The 18393-nt window shown below is 35.8% G+C and overlaps 1 protein-coding gene across 1 annotated transcript in view; it reads left to right on the top strand.

Moving 5' to 3' along the window:
• The window catches only part of FBN2 (fibrillin 2), a 148443-nt gene that overhangs the window by 31149 nt on the left and 98901 nt on the right, over window positions 1-18393 (top strand). Inside the window, exons 8-19 of the mRNA XM_081940241.1 lie at window positions 6-131; window positions 1593-1745; window positions 2706-2912; window positions 4571-4708; window positions 6336-6455; window positions 7907-8032; window positions 8370-8492; window positions 9069-9191; window positions 9704-9856; window positions 11031-11084; window positions 11805-11930; window positions 16415-16540. Coding sequence (XP_081796367.1) covers window positions 6-131; window positions 1593-1745; window positions 2706-2912; window positions 4571-4708; window positions 6336-6455; window positions 7907-8032; window positions 8370-8492; window positions 9069-9191; window positions 9704-9856; window positions 11031-11084; window positions 11805-11930; window positions 16415-16540 — 1575 coding nt within the window. The remainder of the gene's footprint in view (window positions 1-5; window positions 132-1592; window positions 1746-2705; window positions 2913-4570; window positions 4709-6335; window positions 6456-7906; window positions 8033-8369; window positions 8493-9068; window positions 9192-9703; window positions 9857-11030; window positions 11085-11804; window positions 11931-16414; window positions 16541-18393) is intronic.

The following is an 18393-nucleotide window of genomic DNA, read 5'->3' as shown; positions in this document are numbered from 1 at the left end:
TGTAGATATTAATGAATGCAGCCTCATCCCAGGAATCTGTGATGCTGGTGAATGTTCCAATACTGTTGGAAGTTACATTTGTCTATGTCCACGTGGCTTTGTGACATCCACAGATGGCTCTCATTGCATTGGTAAGTTACCATACTGCAAAGTAGCAATTTTTATTGTCCTTTCTATGGATTTTTCTTTTTTCTTTTCATTTCATTTGTTTACTAGTCTCTGGAGTAACTTTCTAATCTTTGCCCTATTCTGCAGTTGAAGTTACTTGATTCTGAAGATCTTGTTCAGAGAACATTGTATCAGATGGTGTGCAGTATTGTGTTCTTAATTATTTTGGGAAGAGAAAATGTTAGGGTCTTACACACTTTTGCCTTTTTTCTACACTTTTTTTGTAAGATATCATTTTGTACTCTTTATCCTATATCAGAAAACCAGTGGATATGCTATGTATCAAGTTAGTAGCTGAAAGACTTCAGTATAAGTTGGTGAGATTTTCTGCATTAAAAGGAAAAATTCGCGATTGTAAATAAGTATCCATCATAAACAGACAGTGTGGAGGCCAAGAGAAGAAATCCAAAGCTTTTCTTCTGAAAGGGGGGTAGTTCTTTAAGAGGGCACAGAAACTCTGAGAGTAAATTCTGAGGCACAATTCTACGGTACTGTTCCTCAGAAACTGCCATCTATCTTACTGTATATGGTTGTCAATTCTTCTAAACAATAAAGATACACTTTCTGGCCACATTTATCATGCTTTCCTTGGGAGCCTAGAAGGCACAATTAAATTATTTATCACAAGGAAATTTCTATATACAGAAGCCTTATAGAATGGTGCCACAGACCTTCTGTTACAGATGCTTGCTGATCCATCCAAGTGATCTAGATACAAATACAAAGTAGCAAATTCACAACCCCACATTAATTTCCAGCCACAAGATTCCTGAAAATAGCCACATGACAAACCTGATAATGTAAGTCAATAAAAGATGTACAAAATAAAAGTAGTTAATTTGCAGCATATTTTAGTCTAGTCACCATTTCAATTAGTCACCATTAGTTTTTAATGTTTTAATAATTATTATTATTTGTGAAGAATTGTTTTTTAGCTTTATTGTACACTGCCCAAAGTTGCTTGTTTTGGGAGATGGGATATATTTTATGGTTCTAGTTAGTTTGTAAAGTACTGTGTTGGGGTTTTTGAGGAGAAGGGGAGGATTTGTATTTATAGAAGACTTTTCTGTATCACTCAGGGTCACTTTGTTAGAAATGGGTGGCTATATACCAGTAAATGCTGTAACTAAATAAACAAATCATTTCTTCTCTCCCACTGCGAGTTGCAGTGAAAAAGGAAAAGTCTGAAGTAGTGCTTAAGAATGGAGTCACTTGACTGATTTGTGGTATAGATATAAATTTATTTGCATACTTTTGTCTTTTTTTGTCTGTGGCCTTCCCAAATGTTTTAAGCTATATTCACAACAACAGCAGTCACAAATTACAGATGGTAGTGTTGCCTGTTTCACTGATTATATTTATAATAATAAAGAAAATATTTTTACTAAGTGCTCCATTAATATTTTTTTTAAATTAATATCCAGATCAAAGAGCAGGTACTTGTTTCTCCAGTCTGCTGAATGGTCGCTGTGCACAAGAACTTCCAGGCAGGTTTATCAAGATGCAGTGCTGCTGTGAGTCTGGACGGTGTTGGGCTCTTGGATCCATTCCAGAAATTTGTCCTGTTAGAGGCTCTGGTAAATATCTTAGCGTGTTAAAATTGCTAGAAAAACTCATTTTAATATCAGTCCTGAAACAATGAAAAGGCTTACTTTAAAGTATTTATCAAATTAAGCCCCACTGCTTCTGATTTATTATTGATTGAGCCAGTTCTTCCTATTGTTATTTGAAATAATTCTTTAAAACAAAATTTGTTCGAGGGAATTATTAATCATTTGGATTTAATGAAGCAACTTTCATTTCATTACATTGTTAAATTAAACTGATAACAATTTTTTATATCTTCATTCTGTTGGATCTTCGAAGGGTGAACTTACATACAGAAAGCATCAACCAATAGGATGTTTTTGAAATAAAAAAGTAGCAAGAAAATTTAGTTATATGAGCTATTTGTCTGCATAGAAAATTATAATTTCCTATATTGCACTGTATATGTAAGAGTTGTTCTATATAGAAGTCCTTTTTCTTCCTTTAAGCTAATTGAAATACAACATCTTTAGATAGTAGCTCATTGACTTGCTGAGTAGGAGCAACATTTGTAGTGGCTGATGGAGAATATTGATGTGGGAAATAATTCAGAATTATACTTCATTTTAATGTTGCCTATATTATCTGCATCTATTATGTAGATTTGCACTAGCTTTTATTGCTCCTTTTAGTTATTTTATTTACTTTGATTAGAATAATGTTTTCCGTATTAAAAGCCTACATCATTTCCTGAGAAATGTTGACTTAGAGTGTGATTATATTGGAGGTGTCTTAAATTTTATCTAAATGTTCACAGTTATCAATATTTATCATATAGTGAACTAAACTAAATTGATAACTAAATAAAATGTATACTAGATCTAATAAAATGTTATACTAGATCTGTTTTTCACCAATTGATGTCTGTATGCATGTTTTGAAAAAATATGTGAACTTATGATTTGCATTTTTTGGAAAAATGTGATTATAAATGTTTTTAATTTTTGTAGATGAATATCGTAGACTTTGCATAGATGGCATTCCTGTTATAGGGGGTTCCAGGCCTGGTGGCACAGGAGGAAATGGCTTTGGCCCAGGAGGAACAGGATTCATCCCTATTCCTGGTGGAAATGGGTTTTCCCCAGGTGTGCATGGAATGGGAATAGGGACTGGTGGCCAAGGTCCCACAGGAAATGGCCCCATCATTACAGGACTGAGTAAGTTGCTTCATTGCATAATTATAAAACTGAAAGCTTTTACAGTAAACTTTTTAATACCTTCTTTTCTGCTTCATGCTTAAAACTAATAAGGTTTTTAATGTCTACTTTATCAATAAAATATGGCTAACAATATAAACTCGATTTTTTCAGTTGTTCCTATTGCTTCGCAAGTTGCTTTACATTCCCAGGATACTCCAATTGCATTTATGAGTCATTCAGTATGTGAAATATGTATCCTCAATTTTTTTTAAAAAAATAATCGTACATTTTAAGTCTATGCTCACAATCAATGACTAATTTAATCTTATGTAAAATTTCAAATTCATTATATATTCTAAGTAATTTTTGATTTAAAAAACATTAATTGATCTACACTTGGTCTTTCCATATTTTCATGCATTATGGGCTCTTTTTCCATTTTCTTCCTGATAGGGAACAGAACCTGGCAGTGACATCCACAGTTTCTAGCTGCTTTCTTTAGATTAATGAAAGAAGTAACCCAATGAAAGGTGTACCTCTTTTGAAGTAACCCAATGAAAGGTGTACCTCTTTTGGGCTTCTGGGAAAACACAGATAACACATTACAATATTGTGATGCTGCTTTCATTAGTCCCCATTGGTGGATGCCAGTGGAATCTGATTTCCATTTCCAAAACTCTAGATTTCTTCATTGCGGTACAACCAAGTTATGTAAGGAATGAAAAATGATGAATCTCAACATTATGTGAGAGAAATCTGCAGTTCTGCTTAAATTAAGAAGAAACCAGCAAAAACCAATAGGAAAATACATATGTACAACTAGTCACTTGGTGACCAAAGTTAGGATAGTTGCTCCCAACCTACTTACGACCTGGTTTCAAAGTTACACCCTCTGCAGTGCCCCTGTTGTCATTCACCCTTATGACTCACTGCAGGTATGTAGCAGAGCTGTACCCATAGATCTCCCTCACCCATCCCGGCCCACTGGATATCTGCAGACCTCCCTGCTCCCAAGCTAGTCACTCAGGGAGCCTCAAATCAGTTGCAGAGATTACTAATGTGTGCAAAGCTGTTGAAGCTTCCAGACCTTGGTCTTGTTTCCTAATCAGCCACTTGGGGCTTTGCAGGGTCCTGGAACTCAAGCCAGTTTCAGGACCCAGCAGTATTCAACTCATCTTTCTTTTTTTGCAACTTCTGAGAGAGGCACTCAACAGATGTAAAGCTTAGAGGAAGCCTTGTGGTAGCCTCCTGTTATTTTGCAAGCATGTGCTTTTCTTGAAATCCTTTGGAAATCTCAATTTTTAAAGAAAAGGGAGCCTCAGTAACATGAAGCCCCCTTTGAAATGGAATTCTCTATAGGATTGTGAGAATACCACTTTCTTTCACAAGGAAATCCTATATCCATCAACTAGAACTCCTGAAATAAGTAATAAGCCCTTACCTTGGCTGAGCTGTTTGAAACCCTTGTTGTCTGGTCAAGTTTAATTTGAAATGTTTCCAGCATCTTCCTACATTCCATTCTAAGAGAGATTCCACCAATGTAGTTGACTTCAGAGAATGTTGAGTTCACATAATAACACAATATTTTTTATTTAATGTTTAAAAACAGTACTGTTTTTTTTTAAAATAAGAACTTTAGAGGTAATAATCCAAACTTACCTTATGTCTTTTTATAGCAATACTCAATCAGACAATAGATATCTGTAAACATCATCCAAATTTATGTTTAAATGGGCGTTGCATCCCAACAATTTCCAGTTACCGGTGTGAATGCAATATGGGATATAAGCAGGATGCCAATGGAGACTGTACTGGTGAGTGCAACTTCTAATTTCATCTTTTTTCTTATTATATATCTTATTATATCCTTCTTTTAAAATCAGACATTTAGACATTTAGAAATGTCATGTTTCTGATTCTAGTGCATTTTTGCAAGCTCTGATCTATCTGAAATGTAGATTGATATGTTTTAGATAATTGATAACAATAACAATTTTTAATTGTACTCATCTCACCAACATAAAACCTTCAAAAGGCATATCCATCAAAGGAAATGTTTTCTGTTTCTGTACAAAATATATATAAATTAGTAACATATTTGCTCGGTAAAAATAATTAAGAGTATAAATATCTCCTCTAGCCCTTTGCTTCTTAAGACATTTTAGAGAAAAATAATAGGAAAGCATTTGCAATATCTAAGGTAATCAAATGTTTGAACAAGTTCATATAGGAAATATACTGAATTATTAGAATATGCTAAGAAGCAACTCCTAATACATATTTCAGTTACAGCTCCAAATTTCTAACTATATATTTATGAATTCATTTATAAAGCTCCATAGAAGTATTGGTTCTGAAATAACTTGCTTGGGTGGACAAAACAAATATTGTATAATAAATTCCCATGTAAGTTAAAATATTAAAGAGAGTACCTGGGAGGAAAGTGTTTAGAAAATACTTAACAATCATAAGGTAGTTTGAGTAGTATGGCTGGGAAATTACAAAGATGTCAAAAGACAATATGATTTCATACATTTTTTTCTGGATAGTTTTTTTTTTAACTTAAAAGACAAGGAAGGTTTGATCTTATTCTGTATTCATTGATCTGAATAGAAAGAAAATATTCTTTCTGTCAAATTCAGAGATAAAGTACTATACATATATAGTGTGCCCCTTTTTGGACTTAGCACACGTACTATTTTTTCTAAGCATACTTTAGAAATTTAGAAATGGCACACTGCCAAACAAAGCATTGGGCTAGTCACATGTAATCTTTACTTTCAAAGAATATCTAAGGAGCCATTATTTTTTGTTCCATAGTGCTTCTTGGCAAAAGTACTGTTGGGGAAAAAACGTGCTGGATTCTCTAATAATTGCAGTTTGCTCTACAGAATGCTAGTTGCTTCATTTACTTTTTTTAAAAAAAATGAAGCAGCTTAATTTTTTAAAGTCAAGTGGAAGTATCAGCAAGCACACAATTACTTGAGCAATAGTTTCCCTACAGAATAACGACCTATGACTAGGGAATACTCTAATGCTATTGTAGTTGACTTCTGTGATACTGTATTTTGCTTTGTTTGTTAATAACATTATATTAACAAAATTCAGTATATCTAAATCTGTATAACAGGCTAGAGTAAAAACAAAAAATGGAAACGCAATAATGTTGATGATTACTTGTATGTAAATGTCTGTATTTGATTATTTCCTTTTTGAAGATTTTATTTGCATGGAATTTAATATTCTATTTTTTAAAAAGCAAATTTATACTTTATATTGTTTGTTTTAGAGAATTGTGATTCTTATATGTTTAAAATGGGGAAATGAATTAGGTAGTTTGTGATTGATGTGAGCTATTTGTTTATGAAATGCTGTATCTTATTTAAAAACTATTATGTATCAATTATGAAATCTTATTGCATTCTTTTCTGATGCCAACAGATGTTGATGAGTGTATATCAAATCCATGCTCTAATGGAGACTGTGTGAACACACCTGGCTCTTATTATTGCAAATGCCATACAGGTTTCCAAAGAACACCTACTAAGCAGGCTTGCATTGGTATGGAAATGTTATTTGCAATCTATCAATTCAACGTATGCTTATATTTGATTTCAGTCTGATACTTATTTAACTCTGAAAACAAGATTATTTTGTCTCTTCAATAAACCATGATAATGATTTAATGTTTGCATGTATTTAATTAAATTTATGGTATAGTGAAGCAAAATTTGACAAACTGTATCATGTTTAACTCCGGTGATCCTGCACACATGTATCTCATTTGAACCATGAAAAAATAAAGCAGCATTCCATATGTACAGTTCTAATAAACAGTTACTGGTTCTGTTAACAAGATTTCAAGGAGTCTTTTTCCCAAGCACAGTTTTCATTTTTTTCAAATTAACGTTTGCCAGAAAAGTACTAAAAAAATCTGAAGAAGCTTCAAGACCCATTTTGATCCTAATGATAGTATTAAAATTATAATCCACAGGCCTATTGATCCCTAGCATATATTGGACTCTATTGAACTCGGGTGATAAAGAGTATTCTGCTGACTAGGAGAGTTCAGGTTTCAGTGTATGATCTCAGATATATCCAATATATTCTGAGGCTTTAAACATGAAAAGCTGTAACCCTCTTGCTGCTTGAATGCTCCATTTAGATAATGAAAAATAATGAATAAATTGTATGTTTGCATATCCAGCTTCTTTTTTCGTCAATCATGATTAATTCTGGAAGTTTGCGATTTGCAATTAATATAATTTCTCATTGGTGTGTATACAACACAAGCATATGGTTACTTTTTTTTAGGGTTCAATTTTTAGAACAAAAATTGTTCTGAACTTGGTTATCTGTTTTATTCCAGAAATTATAGCCAGAGGAAAATTCATTCTTGCTTAAGTTCAGCAGAAGTTACCGTTCAAGACAAGAACACTTATTCAAAATAGCCCCTAACCTAGGGGAAAGGAGGGGAAATGATTTTGGGGAAATCATAGCAATCCAAGTTAGGGCCTCAATATGGGTACGAATTAAAGAGTCCTAATTTAATGATGTCCCATGCAACTACGCATTATTTTTAAGGCAAAGAAGGCAACTGGTATGTGGAGAACAGAGTCTTGATTGTCTTTATCTTTGGTCAGGGTAATAGCTTAGTTTTGTAGTTAATTTTATTTGTTTTAGAAAAAGATACTTGTGCTGTTTTTTAATCTGCCAGTAACTTTTGGTCAGTGGTTTTAAAATTTGTGGTTTTAAATGCAAAGCGACAAAGTGGAAGACATAAGGAATAAATTTATTTGAAAAATTTAAGGGGTTTAAAACATGTGGTTTTTATATTAAATACCCATTTTATGCTTAGCCAAATTCATTTTATTTCTTGCTGCTCCACTTCTCTCCCTTCTGTCCACAAAATAGTTAGGTTCCCAGGATTTATAGACGAAGGTAGTCTTAAAACACTTGAGATAAAATAATAGCTGGTTATTGAAATGCTTACTTTTATTTGTTTTTCTCAGACATTGATGAGTGTATTCAGAATGGTGTCCTTTGTAAGAATGGTCGTTGTGTGAACACTGATGGTAGTTTCCAGTGCATTTGTAATGCTGGCTTTGAACTAACAACTGATGGGAAAAACTGTGTTGGTATGCATTTCTTATTTTATTTTACTTTTTTATATGAGCTTTGAATTCATGGTTTGTTTTAATTATAATTCCTCAAATTATCTGCCAAAATCAAATTCCCCGAGAAAAGCTTGCAAATTGCTAAAGATGCACTCCATGGATTAAGAGATTATATTGGATACTGTCAAGTTCTGAGGTGTGGCATAATGGGATTGGCACAAGGAGGAAAATTAGTTTTTAAAAAATCCGGGAGTTTCCATTAGATCAGAATTCTATTTCTGAGTAGAAAAGCAAATCTTTTGGTATTTAGAATTTGAGCTATTATTTCAATTGTAATCTCTAATGCTTTATTTTCCAGACCATGATGAATGTACAACTACCAACATGTGTTTGAATGGAATGTGTATTAATGAGGATGGCAGTTTCAAGTGCATCTGTAAACCTGGGTTTGTCCTGGCTCCTAATGGACGTTACTGTACTGGTATATATATATTATACCTGTCTTGATGAGACCAGTATTTGTATAAAAAGATCTATACTTATATAACAATACTACTCAATTTAAATTTCAATGCCACCTGACTCCTAGCGACTCTTGTTTGTGATGTGTTTGTAATGTGTTTTCTGCATTTGAAAGTGTAATGAAAATTTTTATTATTTATAACATGCATATGTTATCTTTTTGTTGTTAAAGTCTTTAATGTAATTGCAGAATTACATTACGGTAGCTACACATAATGTTAAGCCAGCATCAAGTTTCATTTGTGCATGCACAGGATCTAGATTGCATGCACGAAACCATCATCCCCCCCCCCCCCCCCGCTGTTGCCACTGACAGTCCGTGAAAGGTTGTAGACCGCTGGGTTATATGATTGTGTATGTAGGATAGCAAACCTTTTTTTAATGGTGGGAAATATTCATTGACTAATAAAGCCGTATTAATTGTTTATCAAGCAATCTACTTAATAAGATTTTTTGTTTATTTTTAAACAATACAATCTATTGGTGGTCACATAGGGAGTACTAAGTTATATGTACAATTTACTTTTTCTAATAGATATTGATGAATGCAAGACTCCAGGTATTTGCATGAATGGCCACTGCATTAATACAGAAGGATCATTTCGTTGTGATTGTCCATCTGGACTAGCTGTTGGAGTTGATGGTCGAGTTTGTGTAGGTTAGTATTTTATTCCACTTTAAGAAAACATTTTAGGTCTAGCCTATAGTTTTGAGATTTACTAGTGGTTTTCCATCCAAGTGCTAATTGGGTCCAACTCTGTTTATCTTGTTTTTTAATTAATCAGGCTCAGTTCAAAATACTCACCTGTTGCAACAAATTTATCTTAGATTTTAAAAAAAGTAATGTTACAAATAGTAGAACATGGATTCATCCATATCTGAAATAACATGTTTTTCTCAAATACATTAATTGATAAACTTTAGTTAAGTTAAAGTTAACTAAACTTAAGAAATAACTTGTAACATAGAATACCCACTTAAAAACAGTAATTACATAAACCACAACTGGATGTTAGTATTTGACTGATATAGAATTTTATGGAAATTCTTGGATTCCATCTGAATCCATAAATTTTAGGTGTAAAAATTGGATTCATTTTTTAATTGAGAATGCATATTTATATCATTATAGAGTAAGAATTTATATATTGTTTTCACATCTTTTCTTAGATACTCATATGCGAAGCACATGCTATGGTGGAATAAAAAAGGGGGCATGTATCCGCCCTTTTCCTGGAGCAGTGACAAAATCTGAATGTTGCTGTGCCAATTTAGACTATGGTTTTGGCGAACCATGCCACCCATGTCCTGCCAAGAATTCAGGTAATGGGATATAATTTTGGACTACATAACTGGTATGAATAATAAATTGTAAACAAATGATGAATTATAAATCTTGTCCATTGTTTTTTTAAAAACAGGGTTTTTTTTTATTATGAAGAACCTACACCATTTTGGTAGCATTGCAAACAAAGAGAGGGAAACAAAGAGAGTTTCCCAAAGTACTATATTATATGTCTAGGACATTTGATTCTGCTGGGCTTTTAATGGTATTTCAAATCTGTTTCAGATGAAAGTATATCTCTTTGTTTTTCAGTGGGAGTTTTAATACTTGCGTATGTTTTTCTTAGGAAACATTATTTGTCTTTAAACCACAGATGATAATATAGATCCCCTTTAAGGTTTATATTACTGAGAGCATTACACTCTTCTTATATACAAAAAAATCATGCTTTGCATAAAAAAATCACAATGGATTGAATTCAATTTTAGTAAATAAAAAAGTATACCCTGTAGCACAAAATAGGAATGTGGAAAGCAAAGTGTATGTGCACAGGACATTCATAATAAATTAATCCAAACATTGAATTTAATTGGATCTAAATGTTGAACTGGATTCTGTTCCAAAAAGCTTATTTGCTCATATTCCGTAACATGCAAATAAATATAAAAATAGAGGATATTGAATATAAAACCAATAATTTGCAACTTTTTTATTCCAGAAAATCATATTTTACAAACTTTGCCAATGGTAAATTGTTAGTTGAGATACTGCTCTATTACAATGTAATGTAATTGTCCAGGAATTTTGGAATCTGTGAAAGTGGGTGGTATATAGCACACAATAATGTGAAGTTGAACAAGATAGTATTCTGTACTGTAAATGAAGATATAATCTAATGATTGTAGTAGAAGGTTTGTTTCCATCTAGGTAATGTGTGTACATTTGACTACATTTATCTTATTTAAAAACAGTAATTATGGTATAGTTACTATAGTAACATTAAACCAAATTATGTTGCTGTTGTTTTAGGAAGTGTTTCTGAAGTTATTTTATTTATAAGAGAATGAAATTGATTATGTTGATGTGTGTATGAACAAGAGCAGAATTTTCAAAAAATTTAACTACATTCATAAAAATATTTTAAAATATTAAAAGTTAATATAGTTGCTCTAATTATATTGTGTTTTGCTATTTTTATTTTCTCATGGGAAGCTGAGTTCCATGGCCTTTGTAGTGGAGGAGTAGGAATTACTGTGGATGGAAGAGGTAAAATATGCATATACAGAAAATAACAAATAACATTCACACACAGGAGTAAACCTAGTCTTTGATTTACAACTATAACAGAGCTCCAAATTATAATCATAAATTGTGCTGGCCATTAAGTGGATCATCACATGACTGCACTGATTTTTTTTTTCTTTTTTGTGGTAAATGCCATGGTCATTACACAAAATCACTTTGGGCAATGGACATTTTTGCTGAAAAATTAAAGTAAATGCTGGTTTCCAGCAAAATACGTTGTAAAACGCTACGATAAACTGTAAATGTCATCCAGTGGCTGAATTCCTAAAATGTGGTCACATGACAAGTTGTGGGTGACTATCAGAACTTTGAATCCAGGTCATAAGTACCTTTTTGGGATTCATCGTAACTTTAAATGGTCACAAAGCGGCTGATGATAAGTCAAGGACTACCTGTATTCTTGTGCATGTAAACTGTTATAATGACTACAGATTTTTCTTTAGAACCACATAGTATTGGGTTCATTCTGTTTTAATACATTGTAATATGTTGGATATTTTGATGATGCCATTTTTAAATAACAATGTATATGTCTCTAGATTTCTAACCAAGATTTTTTATTTTATCTATTCATGTTCATATTGAATATAAACCTATGCTGATCTTCATGAATAATATATCCTTACTATTTAATAAAAGGTACTGCAGAATATACTCTGACAGATTATATTATTGTTGCAGATATAAATGAATGTGCTTTAGATCCCGATATTTGCTCTAACGGGGTTTGTGAAAACTTACGTGGCAGCTATCGTTGTAACTGCAACAGTGGATATGAATCAGATGTTTCAGGACAAAATTGTGTTGGTATGTTATATGAACAATATTCATTCTGAAACTATTCTAATACCTTAAGATTTTGATACACAGAAAGAATAGTGACCTCTACTAGAGTATGTCTTCATTTACTATCAATAAGTTATTGACTTTGTATCCTATAACAGTTATGACCAATTTTTAACTGCATAAAATATATTTAACCATATTATATCTACCTTCCAATATTTTCCAAATCATTTTCTTATGTGATTCATTTTGTTTATTCTATTAAACATAGCCATTTTGTGGGAATTATGAAATATGTTGCTTGTCAGTCCCTGTACCGCAGGGGCTTTAGCTACTTTAGCTATTTATTGAACTTTTGCATTATAAGTACATTTCCTATAAATAAAATGTGAGATCGTTTTCTAAAATCATAATTAACATTGTCAATCCATTATTAGCGTTTTAGAGGCTAATAAAAAATAAAGCATTAATAATAATAATAAGTTAATAATAATAATAATAATAATAATAATAATAATAATAATAATAATAATAATAATAATAATAAGTTTGAATTTATTAGCCGCTCCCTTTCCAAGTAGGACTCGGGGCGGCGTACAATGGGGCATATAAAACACAGAAAATATATAAAACACATAGGCGTACATACAGAACATACATACAGATACACAAACTCGGAGGAGGTAAACAATTTACATCATATAGACAGTTAAAAGACCCGCATTAAAATACCCCAATTGTAAAAACCCGATATAAAATTAAGATTTAACGTTTAAAATACAATTTAAAAACAGTTAGGAGGAATAAGAATAATTACGATTGAGCCAGGCCAGATAATTGAAAGAGGTGGGTCTTCAGCTGTACACGGAAGGAGCGGAGATCGGAAGTAATCCTGATGTCACGGGGGAGGTCATTCCACAGGGCTGGGCCCACCACAGAGAAGGCTCTGCTCCTGGGTGTCGCCCCCCGGCACTGTTTGGCGGACGGCACCCGGAGAAGTCCCTCTCTGTGTGAGCGAATTGGTCGTAGGGATGTGTGGGGCAGGATGCGATCCTGCATATAACTAGGCCCTGTGCCATGAAGCGCTTTAAAGATCATAATCAAAACCTTGAAACGCACTCGGTAGACCACAGGAAGCCAGTGCAGCTCGCGCAGGAGAGGTGTTACAGGGGAGTACCTAGTCCTCCCCATAATCACCCGCGCGGCCGCGTTCTGGACCAACTGTAGTCTCCGAGTGCATCTCAAGGGAAGCCCCATGTAGAGAGCATTGCAGTAATCCAGGCGAGACGTCACTAGCGCATGGGTGACTGTGCGTAGGGCATCCCGGTCCAATAAGGGGCGCAATTGGCGCATCAGGCGGACCTGATGGAACGCCCCCCTTGCCACGGCTGTTACATGGTTATCCATGGACAGCCGGGCATCCAGGAGGACGCCCAAATTGCGCACCTGTTCCATGGGGGCTAGTTGGACGCCCCCGATGGCCAGAGATGGAAACACCTGGTTGAACCGGGAGGCCGGAAGCCACAGCCACTCCGTCTTGGAAGGGTTGAGTTTTAGTCGGTTGCCATCCATCCAGACCCGTACGGCCTCCAGACACCGGGACATCATTTCGACGGCCTCATTGGGGTGGTTCGGGGTGGAAATGTATAGCTGAGTATCATCAGCATACAGATGATATCCCACCCCAAAACCACGGATGATCTCGCCCAGCGGTTTCATATATGTGTTGAACAGGAGAGGCGAGAGTACCGATCCCTGTGGCACTCCACATGTGAGTGGCCTCCGGGTCGAACTCTGCTCCCCTGTCAACACACGTTGCGTCCGATCAGAGAGGTAGGAGCCAAACCACCGTAAGACGGTGCCCCTGACTCCCAGCCCCTCTAGCCGGTGCAACAGGATACCATGGTCGATGGTATCGAACGCCGCCGAGAGATCTAATAGGACCAGGATAGAGGAACAACCCCTATCTCTGGCCCTCCAGAGATCATCAACCAATGCGACCAAGGCCGTCTCTGTGCTGTGCCCGGGTCGGAAGCCGGACTGGCGCGGGTCTAGATAATCATTTTCCTCCAGGTGACGTGGGAACTGCTGTGCTACCACACTCTCTACAACCTTCGCTAAAAAAGGAAGGTTGGAGACTGGACGATAATTGACTAGGTCCGTTGGGTCCAGGGAAGGCTTCTTGAGCAGGGGCCTCACCACCGCCTCTTTCAAGGCGGCCGGTAGAGAACCCTCACCCAACGAGGCGTTCACCAGGCCCAGGAGCCAGTCGCGCGTAACCTCCCAGGATGCCAGTACAAGCCAGGAGGGACACGGGTCCAATAAACATGTGGTAGGTCGCAGACGTCCACGCAACCTGTCCAAATCCTCGATGGCAACCGAGTCAAACTCCTCCCAAAGCGGTCCCTCAAGACTCGCAACGGGCGTCTCTACTGAATCACTGAAAGGGGTCCATCCCATCCGGATTTGAGCGACTTTGTCCTGTAGATAATTCCCAAACTCCTCTGCTCTGCCCTGTAGTGGGGCTTCCCGTGGTCTCTCAAACAAGAGGGAACGGGTCACCCGAAATAGGGCAGCAGGGCGGTTATCTGCAGACGCAATAAGAGCGGCACAATGTTGACGTTTGGCCGCTCTTAATGCCACAAGGTACGTCTTCAAATATGCTCGTACCTGTGCTCGGTCAAATTCGGAACGGGAGGATCTCCAACGACTCTCTAGGCGTCTCTTGTGGCGTTTCATCACCCTTAGCTCCTCGGTAAACCAAGGTGCCAGGGTGGTTCGTCGCCGCAAGAGAGGCCGCAAAGGCGCCACCCGGTCTAGGGCCCCGGTAGTCGCACTATTCCATGCGTCTACCAGGTCCTCCACTCGGGGGCGGGTCAGGTCCACAGTAGGTGGCCCAAGTTCCGTCTGGAACCTATCCGGTTCCATCAGGCGCTTGGGGCGGAACCATCTAATACCTTCCAGTTCCGCCTCCTCGCGGCGGGGGGTAGCATTGTTATTTTTGATTATGTGCCATCATATAAGTATCATTAAGTATCACCATTTAAGCCCTTATATAGATAATTTTTCTCAAACACAATCTGTTATTATCTTCATGACGATCTGTCCCTAGCCTAGTCCTTTAAGTCTTTCTAATCCATTGCCACAGTAACTGAGGTCATCTTTCTCCCTGATGTTTTCTGAGGGGTAGATCCTCACACAATGTGCCTGAAATGTAGTACAGTAGTTTGAAACCGAACGTTTGTGCCTTGAGTGAGAATTCTGGGTTGATTTTTTGGGATGATCAACTTGTTTGTTTTTTTGGCTTGTATTCTCAGAAATCCAAAACTGAAAAGTTTTAGAACTCTTCCTATCCTGTTTTTTACAGTCCAACTTTTGTCTACACCAAGTGTTATAGGAGATACCATTGTTTGCATTATTCTGAATTCTGTAAAGGTAGATGCAACGCAGCATTTGAATTTATTTTTCAAGGCCTTCGTGGCTCCTCTACTAAGTTCTAGTCTTATCACTATATTTCTTGACTATTTGACTGGAGATTAAAACATATGAAGAACGGTTGCAGGAACTGGGTATGTTTAGCTTAAGAGAAAGAAGGATTAGGGGAGACATGATAGCAGTGTTCCAATATCTCAGGGGTTGCCACAAAGAAGAGGGAATCAAACTATTCTCCCAGGCACCTGAGGGTAGAACAAGAAGCAATGGGTGGAAACTAATCAAGGAGAGAAGCAACTTAGAACTGAGGAGAAATTTCCTGACAGTTAGAACAATTAATCAGTGGAACAGCTTGCCTCCAGAAGTTGTGAATGCCCCAACACTGGAAGTCTTTAAGAAGATGTTGGATAGCTATTTGTCTGAAACGGTATAGGGTTTCCTGCCTAGGCAGGGGGTTGGACTAGAAGACCTCCAAGGTCCCTTCCAACTCTGCTATTGTATTGTATTGTATTTGTTATTTTATTATGGATAGTTGATCCTAAAACACAGAAGCTATCATCCATTTTGGTATCTAGCTTGTCAGCTCTATGGCACATTGTTGTATCTATACACTATGAATTGATGCTTCATTATTGTCCCTAATATGACTCATGTGATTTTTGCATCTTCCTATGTCGCTATTCTATCTGACTGCCACCCACTAGGTATAGGCACCTACTTGCTTTGGCTGAGCAGTGGAAATAGCAATAGCAACAGCACTTAGACTTATATACTGCTTTACAGCCCTCTCTAAGCAGTTTACTGAATCAGCATATTGCCCCCAACAATTTGGGCCCTTATTTTACCCACGTCAGAAGGATGGAAGGCTGAGATAACCTTGAGGCTGGTGAGATTTGAACTGCCAAATTGCAGGCAACTGGCAGTCACCATGAATAAATTGAAGTCTCAAGAAGTGAGACAATCTATTATTGAAACACTTAGTAATGTGAAAATTAAATGTAGGTATAGCTTGCTCATAGAAGAGCACATTCTCTAGCATATAAACTAATTTGAACTATTCATTTCTTTTCTAGACATTGATGAATGTTTTGTGAATCGATTATTATGTGACAATGGCCTTTGTCGAAATACGCCTGGAGGTTACAGCTGTGTGTGCCCAAAAGGATATATATTCAGCAGTGAAACTGACACATGCGAAGGTAATAATTTTTAATTAAAAAAATAGGGATTCTGTTGTTTAATCAATTCTCTCATTACTTTAAATTGATAATATTAGTAAAGGTAAAGTACTTGATTACAGTAGGACTTCTTCCTTTAAAAAATGTAAAGTGCCAAAACTCTTCATTCTTACAAACTTTAATTGTAAGCTAATTTTTTTAATTTTTGAGACATTAAAATAGACAAATCTTGAAGTCTGATTCATTAAATACTAATAAACTTTTCTGGACAAGTAGGACATATCTGGAGCTAAATTGGGAGCTAATTTGTAAAGTTGCATCAGTTTTTTAGTTATTAGGGCAGATATTTTACAGAGTAACTATTCCTCTAAAAGCTGTTTGTGACGGTGGTGTACGGCATATTTGCTTAAATATTCTGGAAGTGTGTTTATGATATTAAATGAGAACTACATTACTGGGTTTGAATATTGGGCTATAATCTTTTGAAAAATATTATCATGTACTACAAAGTTAGCCTGATCTAGATAACTTTCTAAATTATTATCTAACATTTACATCTGCTGAACTAACATGTAAAATCTGCATGCAAAGCAAAATGTGATTTGAATTATACATGTGAATAGCAATAATTTTGAAAGGTGCTGCTTCAATTCCAGTTGATTAACTGGTCTACTATGAGATAGCATAGTGCTGTGGAAAAATATGGCATCTCTGGTTGATGATAAGGCAATTGCTTTTGTTTTGCCCACTGCCCAGTTTCAGAGGAAATGTGTTCTGTGCAGATAAATGTGCAGAAAACCAGCAAAATTTGAAGTGGTCAACTCAGTGAAGCAATGGCATAACAATTTTGTTGCACAGGTAAAAGTTGAATGGTACTTTGTACAGCCAAGCAGGAACTCATGTGCTCCTATAAGATTATCCATATTTCTAAAGAACATGATTTCTTGTTCTGAAATAATTTTATGATAGCCATCGGAATCATAATCTTATATACCTTGCTACAACAAATTGAAAATGCCCTATTGGACAATGCCCTACTTGTTTGTTAATAAAAGCAGTCTGTTTATCAGGGACATATTGTAGCCAATAGAATTCACAATTCACTTCCAGAGACACTTTAATTTTATCAATGCCCAATCAAGCAGCACTTCTCGAAGCCTTCCCAAAAGTTCAGTGAAAACTTTGCTCCTGATTTCCACATACCTTATGGTTAACATATACTCTTTCTACATATCTACATTTTGGTTCACTCTAAATAACCAGTTTCCATCATAGTCAGTGTAATTTGAACACTTGTTGAAAACCTTGTAAGTATTTTTTAAAAATCACATCTCTGTTGTATAATCAGGATATATAAATATATCTGTGTAAAAATATATTGATGCAACAAATAACACTGCTACAAGAGTTATTTTATGTAACACAATTCCGTTCAATTGGAAGAAGATTCTGTTGAACCCTGGGGGACCTGCATTAAATAAACATGCTTAGCATTGTAGCGCATGTCATGTTTTAAAAGCTGTCCACCAGATGGATATTTTTTTTCTTTATAGACCTCTAAATCTGGTTTAGAGAGTTGGGGGAAACCTCCAGAGTAGATTTCATGTATGTAGAAGACAATAAGGAAGAAGAACTAAGGGAAATCAGTTTGCAGGATATTTGAAGTTGTCCTTTGTTGGGAGTTCAGATGGTTGCGTATGTGTTTTAATATTTTAGTACTATGGAGAATTTATTAAAAAATGAAGGCTGAAATAGTACAACAAAGAGATGCTAACTGTATCTGTTTATCTTGATATTTCGCTTCAAAGAACAGCTGTAGCTATAAACATGTTCACGCTGTTATACATGAATCCAGAACACAAACAACAATACAT

Source organism: Natrix helvetica (genome assembly GCF_964273705.1).
Source record: "Natrix helvetica genome assembly, chromosome: 2".
Taxonomy (NCBI): domain Eukaryota; kingdom Metazoa; phylum Chordata; class Lepidosauria; order Squamata; family Natricidae; genus Natrix; species Natrix helvetica.
The sequence above is the reverse complement of the archived record's forward strand: the minus strand, read 5'-3'. Positions and strand labels throughout refer to the sequence as shown.